We start from the raw sequence: 14,454 nt of genomic DNA on the forward strand, positions 1-14,454 counted from the left end.
ACACCCTTAATTTTAGTTACATCAGACCAAGAAAATTAAGCTCTGTGCCCCGAGGGCATTCGCTAGCTGGAGTCTGCTTTTAGAGTTATGGCTTCTTCCTTGTTGAGTGGCATTTCAGCTATTGTTGGAAGTGCTGCCTTATAAATGCATCTGCAGGAGTACCCCCAATTAACTCAAATGTTGTGAATTAACCTAACAGAAGCTCACAAAGACATTACACCATCATATGGACGTTTCCAAAATGTTTAAAGGCATAGGTGGCATCATCTTGGTGTATGTATAGGTTTAAATTTAATTTCAAAAAAGTTTTGAGAAAACTCTACGGATGATGTTTGCAATCTTAATTAATCTAAAACCGGAAACGTTCGATCTGATTTAACGTCGGCTTGGTTTCAAGCCGAACTTGTAATTTAAAGTCCACCTTCGCTTACTAAACATACTTGCAGATGTGAAACATAAATAGAGGGCCTAGAGAGCTTGTGGCTACATAAATTTACCGACATATTAAACATCTTTCAAAGCTTGAGTAATGTATTCAAATCCTTTTACCACTTCAGACCTCTGCGCCATAAATATTTCATTGTATTTAATGCTGTTAATCGATTCAGTATTGGAGTAAATGGTCCAAAGCAAAGCCTCTGAATAAAATCAGTTACGCAACACTGTCATCATACATCGCTATGCTATTGAGCTGGCTCGCCTCATTCATTTCAAAACATTTCTCCACAGGACGGCTAAAGGACAGGGCACTAGAGACGCAGTGAAGGGGTGGGAAAGGGACAGAGAGACAGAGAGATGGAGGCCTGTGAGTTACAGTGGCCCTGCCCCTGAATCTCCTCTCCAGCAGAGCGGGACCCCTCTCCTCTCCACAGCGCCCTGCGCATTGGGGACTCATCTGTCTGGCACACTGTCTTTGTACTTAACTGTTACTGGTGACATTTTGGTGTCACGGTGTCACGATGAAGTGGCTCCCCTCCCACGTCGCAGCCTGCGGCAGCGCGGCCGGCCAGACAATGAGGTCCTGAGGAGCCGAGGCTGGAACTCAGGAGGCCCCAGCTGGGCGCAACGCCCTAACCCTTCCCCCTCCCAGGCTCCCATGAAATCGGGAATTAGTCGAAGCGTTGCTGACGACAAGTCAGTGTCTGTGTGTCCCAGGTTCTTCCCAGGGCCCGGCGAGGACCCGGGGTGAGGAGAGACACAGACACAGACATATCGACCAAAGGATGGGCGCTTTGGAGGTCAGCCGGGGTGGGGTGGGGTGGGGGGGACGGTGCATACTGCACTGACCTCCCGATCTCTGCCAGAGATCAGACTCACGTGTCCCTCGTGGTTCTGGGAGCGAGTCATCCGGGTTTGGGTCAGCCGGAGGTGGAGAAGTGTTAGTGATGTGTGTATGTTTGGTGTTGTGACGGTTACCATATGGCCCGCTAACATGGGCTGCACTTGAGAAAAGCGACTGAATACGCAGGTGTCTGACACCTGTGGCCTAACCCAACCACAACTACAAGTTGGGTTTATTTTATGTTAGCACAGGTTTTACTCACGATAACATAAAAACTTCAGCAGCATAGTTTGAAAAGTTTACTCCACGTTGTTGGACTGATCTCCAGACAACAGATTCAGGAGGAAGCTTGGACTTTGCCAGCCCCGCTCCTTGTCCCTGAGCCTGTCTGTGGCGTTAGGAATAGGATGTCAAGGGGTAGTCATCTTCGCTTTTTGCAAAGGATGTTTTTTATTCTGTTGGCTTCTTAAAACCATGACCTTCAGCATGCACTAGAGCGATCAGGATGAGAGTCAACACCTCAAGGTCTGAAGGCACTTTTTTCAACTGGAAAAAGGTGTTCATGGTTCAACTTCTTCTTCAACCCCCAGTCAGTCGAGGCAGATGACCGTTCATACTGAGCCTGGTTCTGCCGAAGGTTTTCCTTCCCGTTAATGGGTGGTTTTTCTTCCCACTGTCGCTTCATGCTTGCTCAGTATGAGGGATTGCAGCAAAGCCATGGACAATGCAGACGACTCTCCCTGTGGCTCTACGCTTCTCCAGGAATGAATGCTGCTTGTCAGGACTTTGATGCAATCAACTGGTTCCCTTATATAGGAAATTTTTGACCAATCTGTATAATATGACCCAATCTGTATAATGACTGAACTTGACTTTGTAAAGTGCCTTGAGATGACATGTTTCATGATTTGGCGCTATATAAATACAATTTAATTGAATTGAATTGAACTTCTGCTTTGAGTAAAGTAGTCTCAAGCATTTCTATGTCTCGTTGAGGAGTGAACAAGTGACGGGTGAATGGATCGGGGTGTTGCTGCTCCTTTGTATTGAAAGGATTCAGTTGAGAAGGTTCTAGCATCTGAACGTGATGCCTTCTGGAAGCCTTCAATTTTGAGGTTTTCCAGTTATGGTCCTCTGGGAGGAGACCCAGGGGAAGACCCAGAATTCGTTGGAAGCACATTATATCCCCCGTTTTGGGATCCCCCAGAATGAACTGAAGAGTGTCTGTGGCAAGAGAGATGTCCAGCTTTCCCTTCAGGACCTGCTATTTCCAGGACGCAGTCTCAGATCTGCAGGAGGTGATGGATGGATGAAGTAATTTGTTTAAATTGACGCCGACCCCAGATTTTATCAAGGTGAAATAAAAGAATAAGCACTTTGAGAACAATTACAGAACCGTACCAGTTTGGTTACATTACGTTTGATAGATCTGCAATCAGTTTCGCTTTTAGAAGATGCTTGAATAGTGGCGTAAACAACAAAGCCCATAAATAAACCAAATGCGCTGTCAGAAAATATTCTGTCGCAAAATCAACTTATTTATTTCGGGTTTTTTTGCGTATATGAGTATCCAAAAGTTATCGGACAGCTTTCAGAGTAGATTCAGCTTCTCTGTGACTATTTTGATTCCACAGTGATGAGATAAGGGTAAAGTCTTTCTGGTAGATACCAGCAATAACTTACCTTGGGATTCTCCAAGATGCCTGATTCATAACTGTAAAGAAAATGCAATTCAATAATTTATAATGTTTTATATTTCTAACTGGGGGGAAAAAAAGCACATAACATTGTGTCTCACATTAGTCATCCTCACCTGATATGCATGAGATTGGCATCCATGCTCCAGGGGGCCCGAGGAGTGACTGGCACTGGGATACCATGTTTCTGTGGTTGGACAAGAAATAAATCTGATATGTTACATATAAAAAAACGGGGTGAAAAAATGTAAGGCTACAATGACAAAAAACACAGATGTGTGAGGAGGCTCTGAAAAAATAATAATAATTTAAGCAGCAGATTTCACTGCACAAAGGGAAAACAGCAAAAATAATTGACAAGATGTTTTAGTATGTTTGTAAAAAAAAAAAAGATAGAAAGAAAGAAAGAAAAAGAGAAAAAAAACATTCTTATATAATACACCACCAAATATCCATGTGCCAGAGGGAAATAAATGGTTACTAGAACATCTTGATCGCCCTCTAGTGGAGAAAACTGGCCAGGATAGCATCTCTGGGGTTAAAGGTATTTTAAAAATATAACTAGCCTTTTCACGTCTAAACCTAAAAAATGCAAAATGAATGAGTGAAATAAGATTACAGATGGAAAGTATTCAGGCATTACTAGTAGAAAATATAAAGTTACTGTAGTTAAAGTTAAAGAAACAGTTGGAAAACAATTGCATGCTTTTGACACATAAAAAAAACTATTGCTGAATATATATACGTTATAAATCTATGAGAGCAACAGAGAAAACATAGTGCGGTGTTCCGTAAATAGATACATCTAAATGTTTCTAATTATACAAAACAACATACATACTTGACATTAAAGGCACCTGGTAATAAAGTATAAATTGCAGTTTTCATGAGTTTAAAACTAAACCTTTTACCTGCTATAAACAGGAAAGTTTGGCATTTTATTTAAAAAAAAAACAATTCTTAATCAGAACTTGGCCTTAGTTGACAGACTAATGAATAATAAATATAAAATCATTTTGATATTGTAATATTTGCACAGGTGATGCAGTTACCTGTGCATATTCCATCAGGTCCGTTCTCCCCTTGAAGCGATTGTAAAATTCAGGGATCCTCCAAGGGGCGATGATCTGATGAACACACACAACAAAACATCCAGCTGCTAGACAAATAGTTTACACGACTGGCCATTTTTTTTTTCCATCTAAGAAGAATAAAATCAGCCAACTGACCTTGACCTCTGGGTACAGAGCGTAACAGCAGAGCTCGAAGCGTATCTGGTCATTTCCCTGAAAGGTAGAAAACTCGTCAATCTCTGTGAGTCAGCGGCATTACTGTCCTGAATATTATTTTTACTAAACACCTTTAACTATCCCGTACATGTCTCTTCAATAAGATGAGATGAAACAGGGGGGGGAAAAAAAACACGATTAATTTGACTTATCTGAGTGACCAGTTTTGAACAACTAATATTTTTTTCCCCACACAACTGTTGATGAACATTAACTATATAGGAAGTAAAAAAAATGACTTGAAATGCCAAAGAATCACAATAATTTAAGGGGGAAATAACTAGTAAAATGTTGACTTTTATATAAAAAATGACAAATCATCTACATGTAACCCTACCTCTTGGCACACCTAGTATGTTTATATAGAATTTATTTACTTATGCACTACAAAATCCTTACCCCACGATGAAATAAAATCCAAACTTTAATTAATGCAATTACAAGTTTTTAGAGAAGACCTCCACAAAAAAACTTTTGTAAGAAAATTTATATTTTCAATAATTTTTGTGTGTAACACCCTTTCCCCAATAGGACAGCACTCGGTTTCCTGTAACATTTCACAAGGTTAAAACAAACAAAAAGTCCTTGGTCTTCTCTTATTCTCTCTTCTTTTTGTGTCTAGTGAACCATTTCTGTGTCAATTTGATCAAATATTTTCTATCTATATCTGGCTGGAAAACTCAAAGACGAGCCATCTTTAATTCTATGGTATAGGATGTTTTACTTTTAATCTCCTGGCATTTCAAAGACTTCCTGAGGTCACGCATCCCAACAAAGTTCCCAGGGACTTTACAGGATAATCAGGCCCACATCCCCACAAACCCTCCGCCATACTTGAAAGGGGGAATGAGGAGCTTTAACGAATCTTTATTCTTTACTTCATGCTACTTTATACACACTTTGAGTGTTTGTTGCTAAAAAGCTAAAACTTAAGCACAATAATAATAATAATAATAATAATAACAATAATAATCCACAAGAACAGAGAAATCTGTTCCTTTACTCGAGGCAACAAGAACCAGAGCACAGTTTAGTCAAGTCAGGATATTTCACCCTTCTTTATAATTATTTACGTCACTATTATAATAGCTGTTGGACATGAAACAGGAAAAGAAGTTCTGCCCAGATGACGTGTCTAGATCAACCTGCATGAAATTTTGGATTACCAATTAGAATTTCATAGACACTCATATCTGTTACAAAGAATTATCTCTTAACTTGCATTTTCCCCACCGTAGAATATTTATAGGGACCAGATGAATAACTGTACTCAAATTAAAGGTTGGTGTTTCCTTAAATGTAAATAATTTTATTTTAGGCTTACAGTAAAAAGAAAGAAAGTTGCCTATTACTTTCCATTCTGTTCTTTGTGTAAGAATATAGCTCTAGAGCTCACTAAAGTAAAATGGGGATAATTTTCTGTTTGCTCTAAGAAGCCTGATTGATTTTTGGCAATAAATAAATAAATAAAAGATTTGTCTACATCGACTTAACTTGTTAGTATATGAAGAAATGGAGAGCTTGATCTTTTAACCTCAATTAGACAAGCCAGTACTCACATGTCAGCCCCACTGGTGGGAGGCCACAGTAGTATCTCAAGTTCAAAACTGAACTTTAAAAGGCAGTGTTTGGCACCACCTACTGGCCAGAAAAGGCCTCGCAGGGCAAATGCATTCAAATATAAAAGGAAGGGATTCTTTCCAAAACCTTTCTAACTATTATACAATAAAGAGTAGGATAAATAACTTTGAATGACTTTGTTTGACCATTTCCAATTAAACTGTACATAGTTTTAAAAAAATGACACAATTATTTTACCAAGACGCAAAATAAATTTGTTGTAATAAATCTGTCTACAGACCTGCAGCTCTCTTTATAAGAAATTGAAAAACATTCAGCTCATTTGTAGCTGAATATTTATGACTCACTCTATGACTTCCAGCAGTCGGTTAGGAAAAACGTCACCAAAACAAAAAGCATGTCTGCATGCAAGTGGTTTAAATCATGATGAGTCATGTTTTCTATGGAGATGAAAACTGAAATGGAGAATGATTACTCTGTCTGATGGCAAGCTGCATCGCGAGCTTAAAAAGATGTTGATTTAACCTTCATAAAAAAAATAAAAAGAAATCAGATGACTCATCAGGAGGTGCTCAAGAATATGCATTCATATTTTAATCTGAACAGCAAGGACTGAATTCATGTAGATGCTGGCTCATCCGGAGTAAAGAAATGTGCATTCAGGGGAAAACTCTGCTTTCCAGTGAATGGATGACCTAATCAGTGGAAACTGTAACTTTCAAAATGGTTAATATTCAACCTTGCCGACACAGGGGACCAGATAGTGCAGTGACCTCGCTGGACAGTTTGTTTTACCTTCCCAGTGGCTCCGTGGGACACAAACTGAGCCCCCTCCTTGCGTGCAATCTCGACCTGACCACGGGCGATGCAGGGCCTCGCTATGGCCGTGCCCAGAAGGTATCGGTCCTCGTAGACCGCGTTGGCCTGAAGCGACGGCCAGATGAAGTCCTCCACAAAGTCTCTGCGCAGGTCCTCAATGAAAACCTGGTGATGGACACAGAACAGGACTCCGATACTTTTATTTAACGATCAAATAGAGAGTTTAACTTGTAGCTTGATACAATGTGGTTTTAAGAAAAAACGAATAGAACAATGAGAGTTTGGTGCGAATGTAAAAAAAAAAAAAGAATGTGAAAGATTGGTTAGATATTTATGTCCCTGGAACGCTTTTAACAGCTAAAATCTAATCGCTGATATTCGCCCGAAGGGTCTCACTCGAGAGTCTCTCACCTTCTTCGCGCCGAGGCTTTCCGCTTTCTTCCGGGCAGCTTCAAAATCTTCATCTTGTCCAATATTGGCCTGAAACAACACATTTACGTTTAAAATAAAACGTCAATAAACTGAATTTAAATAAAAGGAAATGTGATTAAATATGTACCTGAGGCACAGTAAACACACAGAAAAGGCCTTGATATGTGCACCAACATTGAGTTAAATGCGTGAACACGCGAGCCCTCGTGTCTGAGCATAAGTTAATTATGACTGTTCAACCAGGCTTGTCATTCAAAACACGTCTTCAGGGGAAATATAGCAACCTCTTGACAGCTGAAACTGAGCATGAACATGAATTACATGGGTGTCATCTTCTATGCAAGAAAACAGAAAAATAAAAATATACAGGTAACCTTTCAAGCTATCATTGTGCGAGTTTTAATGAAAATGCATTCAAACGACATGTGAAAGAGTCATATTTTGTGTGAATATTTAATTTGTAACAGCTTTATAGTATACAGTCGGATTTTTTCAATTGGAATAGACTTGCGATGAGGCTTGGTTGTCAGGTTAAGAGTAGCTTGTGAAAATAACTACTTTTAAGCAGGTATTAAACACATTTTTCATTAAGCTCGCATTTTTGTATAAAAATGTCTTTTTTAATTGGCCCCAGATGAAATATTCAAATCCTAAATGTCCTGCTTTCATTGGCTACGAGTTGAAAAGTCATCATGATTAACAAATGTACAAAAACTAAAATTAGACATTTACAAAAATTAACAAAAATAAAGGTTTTGTAATTAATTTAATGTGTTTCACTTGGTGAATTGAGTTACTGAATGGAATGAACTTTTCAACCATATTCTAATTTATTCAACAGGATTGCCGATGTCTTAAGTGGTGCTTCTAGTTAGCATGGCATCAGTGGTGAGCGCCACCTTTGACATCCCCAATAAATAACGGACATCTCCTCAGAAAAAAAAGCCGTAGTGACTGCAGAACACAGGAGGATCATCCGCTCCCCAAACTGACTGGATGCACAGATCAGAAATGAGAAAACACATTTATGTCACAAAGGATTGATGGAACCCGATTTATGCCTGCTGTTGTGCTTGTGAAGGGCTTCTCACGTCTCACGGTGGGATATATTCTGTCATTTGAGCCAGTGAGCCACATCCTCATTTTGAAAGGGTGAATGGCACTCAACCAGGCATGAAGAGCAGCAGGGTACGTTCTGACATAAAGTTTATTTTTCACAAACAAATGCATGGCCGAATTTACAGAGGACATACCAAGCTTTTTAGTCCTACCTTTTCACATTGATATCATTCAGTTGTGGTCTATATAAAGTGGAACTGCAATGCTTTGGTCTGAGTTTCTCTCTAATTTACCCCCATGTTCCCCCTTTTTCCCCTCTGTTCTGAGGTACGTCTGAGAACAACTGGTTTTGGTGCTGTCTCTTTAAATCTAAAGGAGGCACTTCGCGCCACGCCCCTCCTCCAGGTTGCAGAGCGCTCCACCCCGTTCGGCCATTTTTGTAGGACGCTGGGGAACGGTGTAATGAACAACCGAACACTTCAGCTTGGCCTACAAAATCACTCCAAGGAATAAAAAAAGGGCGGATTCACTAAACCGGTTAGCCATGATCCTGTTTAGCAGCTCCACTGCAAATACTGTGACATCATTGTTCAGGAAAAACGTGACAGGGAACAGAAAAAAACTGAACAGCTTGAAAATATGACCAAAAAAAATATATATAAAGATATCAACAGACTAACTTCAGTTTTTCTGCACTTCTAGAGAATCCAAGTACACAACAAGATGTATTTAAGGACTAAAAATTTGGGTTTGGCATGTTATGTCCCCTCTAACAGGGCGGGAATATTTACTAGAAAAGGTCACATAAACTCAGCAACGTGTGGCACCAACACCCTTCTAGTTGTTGCCAGAACTGGGTCATGAAATAACTAGACCACTAGACCGAGCTATACCTTAGCTGTCTTCCCCCTGAAGCGATTGTGCCACTCCCATTTAGATGCTGCCCTGGGCAGTGAGCCACTTTGCCCATATCAAGAGCTGCCGCGACAAGCCGTTTCTATCAATATACATTTGAAAAATGTAAGCCATCTATAAACGTATACATCCGCAAAAAAAAAAAGATATATATTCTAAATATAATTCAGCATGAACATAGATAAACACATTTCTCCCCACTAACAGATCTTTTATATGCTTTAACTGTAATATGCAATTACCTCTCACTGCACTTTAATTTAAATAGCTTCTGTCCAAACTCTATTTATTCGTTTTATAGTAATAGCTACCTGTATATCATGCTCACAATTCTGCCTATAATAATAGCCATCTGTACATATATTCATAGTACATGTAAACTCTGTTATAATAATCATGTGTATATTATGCTATTGTACATATCTGTAAAACTCCACCTGTATATTATATTCGGTACATTTCCAGCTGTAAATTTAGTTCACAATACTAGTTATCTATATACATATCTGTACATATCTGTAAAACTCTATTTATAGTAAATTCCACCTGTATATTATATTCGGTACATATCCAGCTGTAAATTTAGTTCACAATGCTAGTTATCTATATATCATACTCATAGAACAAATCTATCAGTAAAATTCTGTCTATAATAGTATTCATCTCTATATTTATTCAGTAAAAACCCATGTCCTGTACTTATGGAACCATTGTTTATCCTGCACTTGCTGCTATTGCACTTCTGGTTAGACCTAAACTGCATTTTGTTGCGTTGTACCTGTACCTGTGTTATTACAAAAAAGTTGAATCTATTCTAATCTAATCTAATATAATGATAGCACAGCAATAAAAACATGTCCATTTTAGTCCTCCCAAAAGGTTTGACCCCCTGCACCTCGTGTCACGCTGACCACCCCCCCCCCCACCCCCCTTTAGCAAACCGTCAAACAAATGAGTGAAGTTCAGCAAGAAAATCTGCCTGCATTGCAGTTCTTTGTTACCCGGGGGCCAAATCGTAAAGCCATCCAGATTTAGCCTGACATAATAGAGACACATCCTGCGATCGGAGATAGTCAGTACTGTTGTTTTTGGAGATGTGCGGATAGTCAACTTCTCTATGCAATCAACAATAAAAAAAATGCATGAGCAACAGCCTGTTGGACCCTAGGAGATACTTGACACGCAATAGCAGCTGGCTGACAGCTAGGCCCACTTCATGTGCTCACACCTGTTGTAAAACCTTACCAAGTACGCTATGACATCGTAGCCCTGCTCCTTGAGCCACACCAGGATACAGGACGTGTCCAGTCCGCCACTGTAGGCCAGAACCACCGTGCCTTTGGACATGATGAGGGATTTCAGGGTCAAAAGCTGCAAAACAACAGCAGGGAGAGGACAATGATAAATAAGTTACAATTGTCCGACGAAATGTTAATATATAACACATAATTGTCTCAGTAGCACTACATTCCTCAGGAAACTGTTGAGTCTGAGCTGTGGACATGCAAAACCCTTATTTGGATAATAAACATGTTACTATTTAAGAAACGGGGTTGTGTTACTAAGATAGACGAAAATAATCAATTTTATTGCAAAAATGGATGGATGGATGGATGGATGGATAGTTCGTAACTGGCTGGCAGCACATGCAAACAAGCAATATAATTCCACATTTCCTACAATTTACATGGCACTGGCAGTATAATAATACCAGATTATGATGAAAACATTCATTTTAATTGAGTCAGACCTTCAGTCTGGGTCTTAATCGAAAAGGAAGTTGGTTTTTAATGATGACGATGATGACATCTCCACAGGTGGTTGCGTACAAGGATATGAGCTATTGTCTGCGACTGAGAAGGGAATGTCTTCCTACAATAAATGTTCACCGTGTGCCCCACAAGACAATGCTTCGGGATTCTCATGACCAATCTCATCGGATTAAACGTAATTGTTAAAAAAAAAAAAAAGAAATATATAGGAAATCTGCTGTTATTCCTTAAGGATGATCGCTCTCTTTCAGCTGCAGAAAAAAAAGCGTCAAAACGTGCAGTTTGAATCTAACAAGTTGCTGTATTTTCCCCGTGGTTACAGCAGTTTACAGACGAAGCACAGACCACATTTCGCAGCACATTTGTGACACATGACGTTTATTACCGCTATAGCCGCGTTTTCGGCTAGACTGCAATCACGGCGGCAGCATTTCTACGCAAAAAAAACAAACGCGCACTAAAAGTGTACTTACGGCGGACTTCAGGAAGGAATGGATGACTGACTTTAGTCGGAGTGATTCGGTCGATGAGGGAAGTCACCGGGATCAACAAGGCGTTTGGTTTCCACCCCCTCAAAACTGGCTGACTCCGCCGCACTCCACTCCACGATGCGTCACTCGCGTCGAGCTGTGTGACATCAAAGTGTGATACGTGCGCGTGCCAAGCTACGGTGCCCAGCGGCTGGAGGCTGGCATGATGCAAACTCCCGCACACGCGCGTGCGCACTCACACATCCCCGTTTTACTCAAAAAAAAAAAAAGTAAAAACCAAAGCAACTGGACTTTTTTTTCTGTACTAGTTGAAGACGTTTCGCTTCCTCTTCAGGAAGCTTTCTCAATCCCTCTGTTCCTGGGAAGGAAGCGAAACTCTTCAACAACGAAAAACAAATCCAGTTGCTTTGGTTTTTACTTTTTTTTGGAATGACCATGAACCTGGATGACTGAGAATCTTCACCAGCATCCCCGTTTTACATACAAAGTAAGGACCGTGCCTTGACTTCCATTGACTTCCATTAATATTCATATGACCTAACCCTGACCAAAAAAAAAAAAAAAAAGGTCCACAGTAAAATGGGCACAAAAAGTGTCTCACTCAGTTACAAGTACATACAAACATATCCTTGTTTAAAGTACACAGTGAGGACCGGCATGTCCTCTATAGACGTCCATTCATCTTCTATGGCCTAAACCTAACCTTTACGGGTTCCTAACCTAACCCTAACCTAAGTTTATTAGCACTGTAATGCTCAGAATAAAAGTGAGGACCGACAAAAGATCCTCACTTAACATTAAAGTCTTCACTTTGTAAAATGTGCAAACACACACACGCACACAACAAATGCAACAGAAAAATGCTGCAACAGAAAAATGCTACAAGTACCAAAATCAACAGTGAGTTTGAAAAAAGTTGCCAACTTGCTCTGAAAAAAAAAAAAAAAAAAAAAACAGAAGTCCAGAGCACTAGGCAGAGTGGATCACCAGATTAGGGGTGGAACCAAGAGCCCGAGGACAGACGATAAACGGGATCCAAGACAGTTGGAGGGGAAAAGAAAAGGTGCGGCTTGTTTTAACCACACCTATGTAATCCTTTTGCAACATTATAGAACTCTCATTTAGAGCTATACCCACAAGTCACACCGAAAGTGCAATGTGTGGGAGAACACTAGCATGGCACATCAGCCCCACTGTGATTCATATCTGTGGCAGCATCATGCTGAGGGGAACAGACTGGTCAGTCTTGATAGAGCTTAACGAAGGGAAATCCGGGGAGAAAGGTGTTGAAGGCTGCTAAAGACGTGAGCACACAGTTTCAGCCTCCACCAGGAACGTACAGCATTCGCAACAACATGGTTTCCCAAAGTGGGGGGGATTTCGGGATCCCCCAAGGGGGTCGCGAGACATCTCTTGGGGGTCCCAAGATGAGTTGTTGCTTATGTGCTAAAAAGATTTCCTTATTTGTGAAACGGATACCATAGTTTAACTTATGCGACTAAATACGACTATATTCTCATAATTTTATGACTTTATTCTAATAATCCATCCCCCAACCCATCCGCCAAAAGGGGGTCACCAGTCTCTGGCACTGTAACTTTGAGCGTTGGGCCAAAAGGTTTGGGAGCCCCTGTGCTACAAATGATGGCTTAAATGTGGGGTGTCCAAATCCAGTCCACCAGAGCTATTGTTCTTCGACTTTTAGATGCATCCCTGTTTCAACATACAAATGATATGAATAGCTCATTAGCAAGCATCTGCAGATGTTGATGACATGCTGAAGTGGTGTGTGTGAGTAGGGGTGAATGTCTTAGACTGGGTGGAGACAGGGACCCTTTGTTTAGATCAACTTAGATCAACATGTATTTATTTATAAGAATAGCCCATTCAAAGCCAATGACTGAATCCAGTTGAGAATCTGTGGCAATGTTTAAAAATGTATGTCAAAACATGCTTCCCATCCAATCTGAATTAGAGAGGCACCGATCCGATACCCGGATCGGATATCGGCTCCGATATTGACTAATTAAAGGTATACTATGCAACCGGGGTTGATTTTCCAGCGAGGCTCCCCCCAGAGGGCGAAAGTAAAAGTGCACTGTTGTAAAGATGCTCAGCTGTTCTGGTTTCTCCATCAAGCCAGGCGCGGTTGTTTTGAGCTTAGCAGACAGGCGAACGCAACGAAAAGTGGAAAAAACGGCAGTACAAACAATGACTAACACAGTGAAGGCGAGCGGCCGCCTCGCCAAGCCGCCGCCACCTCACCAGTTTTATTATTATTATTATTATTTTATGTTGGCGAGACGCTACCGCCGCTGCCTCGCCAAGCCGCAGCCGACTCGCCGCGGTAGCGTCTCGCCAACATAAAAAAAAAAAAATAAATAATAATAATAATAATAAAACTCGATATGCTTGCATGTGTATTTGACGTTAACACGCGGTTCTTTATTGTTGCTTTCGCGCGTGCACATAGTGAATGGCAGGGCAAAAACACATGGAGTTCTCGCCGTAAAGCAAGATCGACTCTCGCGGTCTTGCACGAGACTTCTGAGCCTGTGGGTACGGGCCGAGGGCTCCTGCAAGTGCGGTATTTCCCCCACAGACCACCAGAGCGGCCGAGGAAACCTTTGTTCGACCTGAAATGACTCATTTAATCATCCAAAACGGTATGGAACACATTAACTGAAAAATGTTGCATAGTATGCCTTTAAGTTGATCGGATATCGGATGATTAATGCTAGTCATTTCTTTTTTCTTTTTTTTTTAATTACTATCATACACAGCAATACAGTTACGCCGATCTAGTCACTTGTATTCTATGTTTACAACGGCGGTTACGCAGAGCACGCACAGCAGCGATGAGCAAACACGCAGCAACATGGAGCAAGTGCCGGACCGAGCCATGTCTGCTATTTGGAAACATTTCAAACTTGATACGCCACCAAGTCTGCAACACGCAGCATCTGTAATGTGTAAGTTGCGAGGCGGGTGATAATGTTGGTAAATTCAACACCACAAACTTAAATAAGGACCTCCAAAAGCACCATGCTAAAGGGCATGCAGAGCTTGTTTAACAATGTTTATTTTAAGTTTGATAATTTCACTCACATGGCAAGG

General features: G+C 40.7%; 1 protein-coding gene across 1 annotated transcript in view; it reads right to left on the minus strand.

Annotated features, from left to right (window-relative positions):
• The window catches only part of ass1 (argininosuccinate synthase 1), a 38,958-nt gene extending 27,506 nt beyond the window's left edge, over positions 1–11,452 (minus strand). The window contains exons 1-8 of the mRNA XM_012874549.3: positions 11,320–11,452; positions 10,320–10,445; positions 7,080–7,148; positions 6,645–6,833; positions 4,209–4,265; positions 4,032–4,106; positions 3,096–3,166; positions 2,966–2,996 (exon numbers count right to left, since the gene is read on the minus strand). Of these exons, the coding sequence (XP_012730003.2) occupies positions 2,966–2,996; positions 3,096–3,166; positions 4,032–4,106; positions 4,209–4,265; positions 6,645–6,833; positions 7,080–7,148; positions 10,320–10,421 (594 nt within the window). The 5' untranslated portion in view covers positions 10,422–10,445; positions 11,320–11,452. The remainder of the gene's footprint in view (positions 1–2,965; positions 2,997–3,095; positions 3,167–4,031; positions 4,107–4,208; positions 4,266–6,644; positions 6,834–7,079; positions 7,149–10,319; positions 10,446–11,319) is intronic.
• Between the last annotated feature and the right edge of the window lie 3,002 nt (positions 11,453–14,454).

This window comes from Fundulus heteroclitus, chromosome 8 (genome assembly GCF_011125445.2).
Source record: "Fundulus heteroclitus isolate FHET01 chromosome 8, MU-UCD_Fhet_4.1, whole genome shotgun sequence".
NCBI lineage: Eukaryota > Metazoa > Chordata > Actinopteri > Cyprinodontiformes > Fundulidae > Fundulus > Fundulus heteroclitus.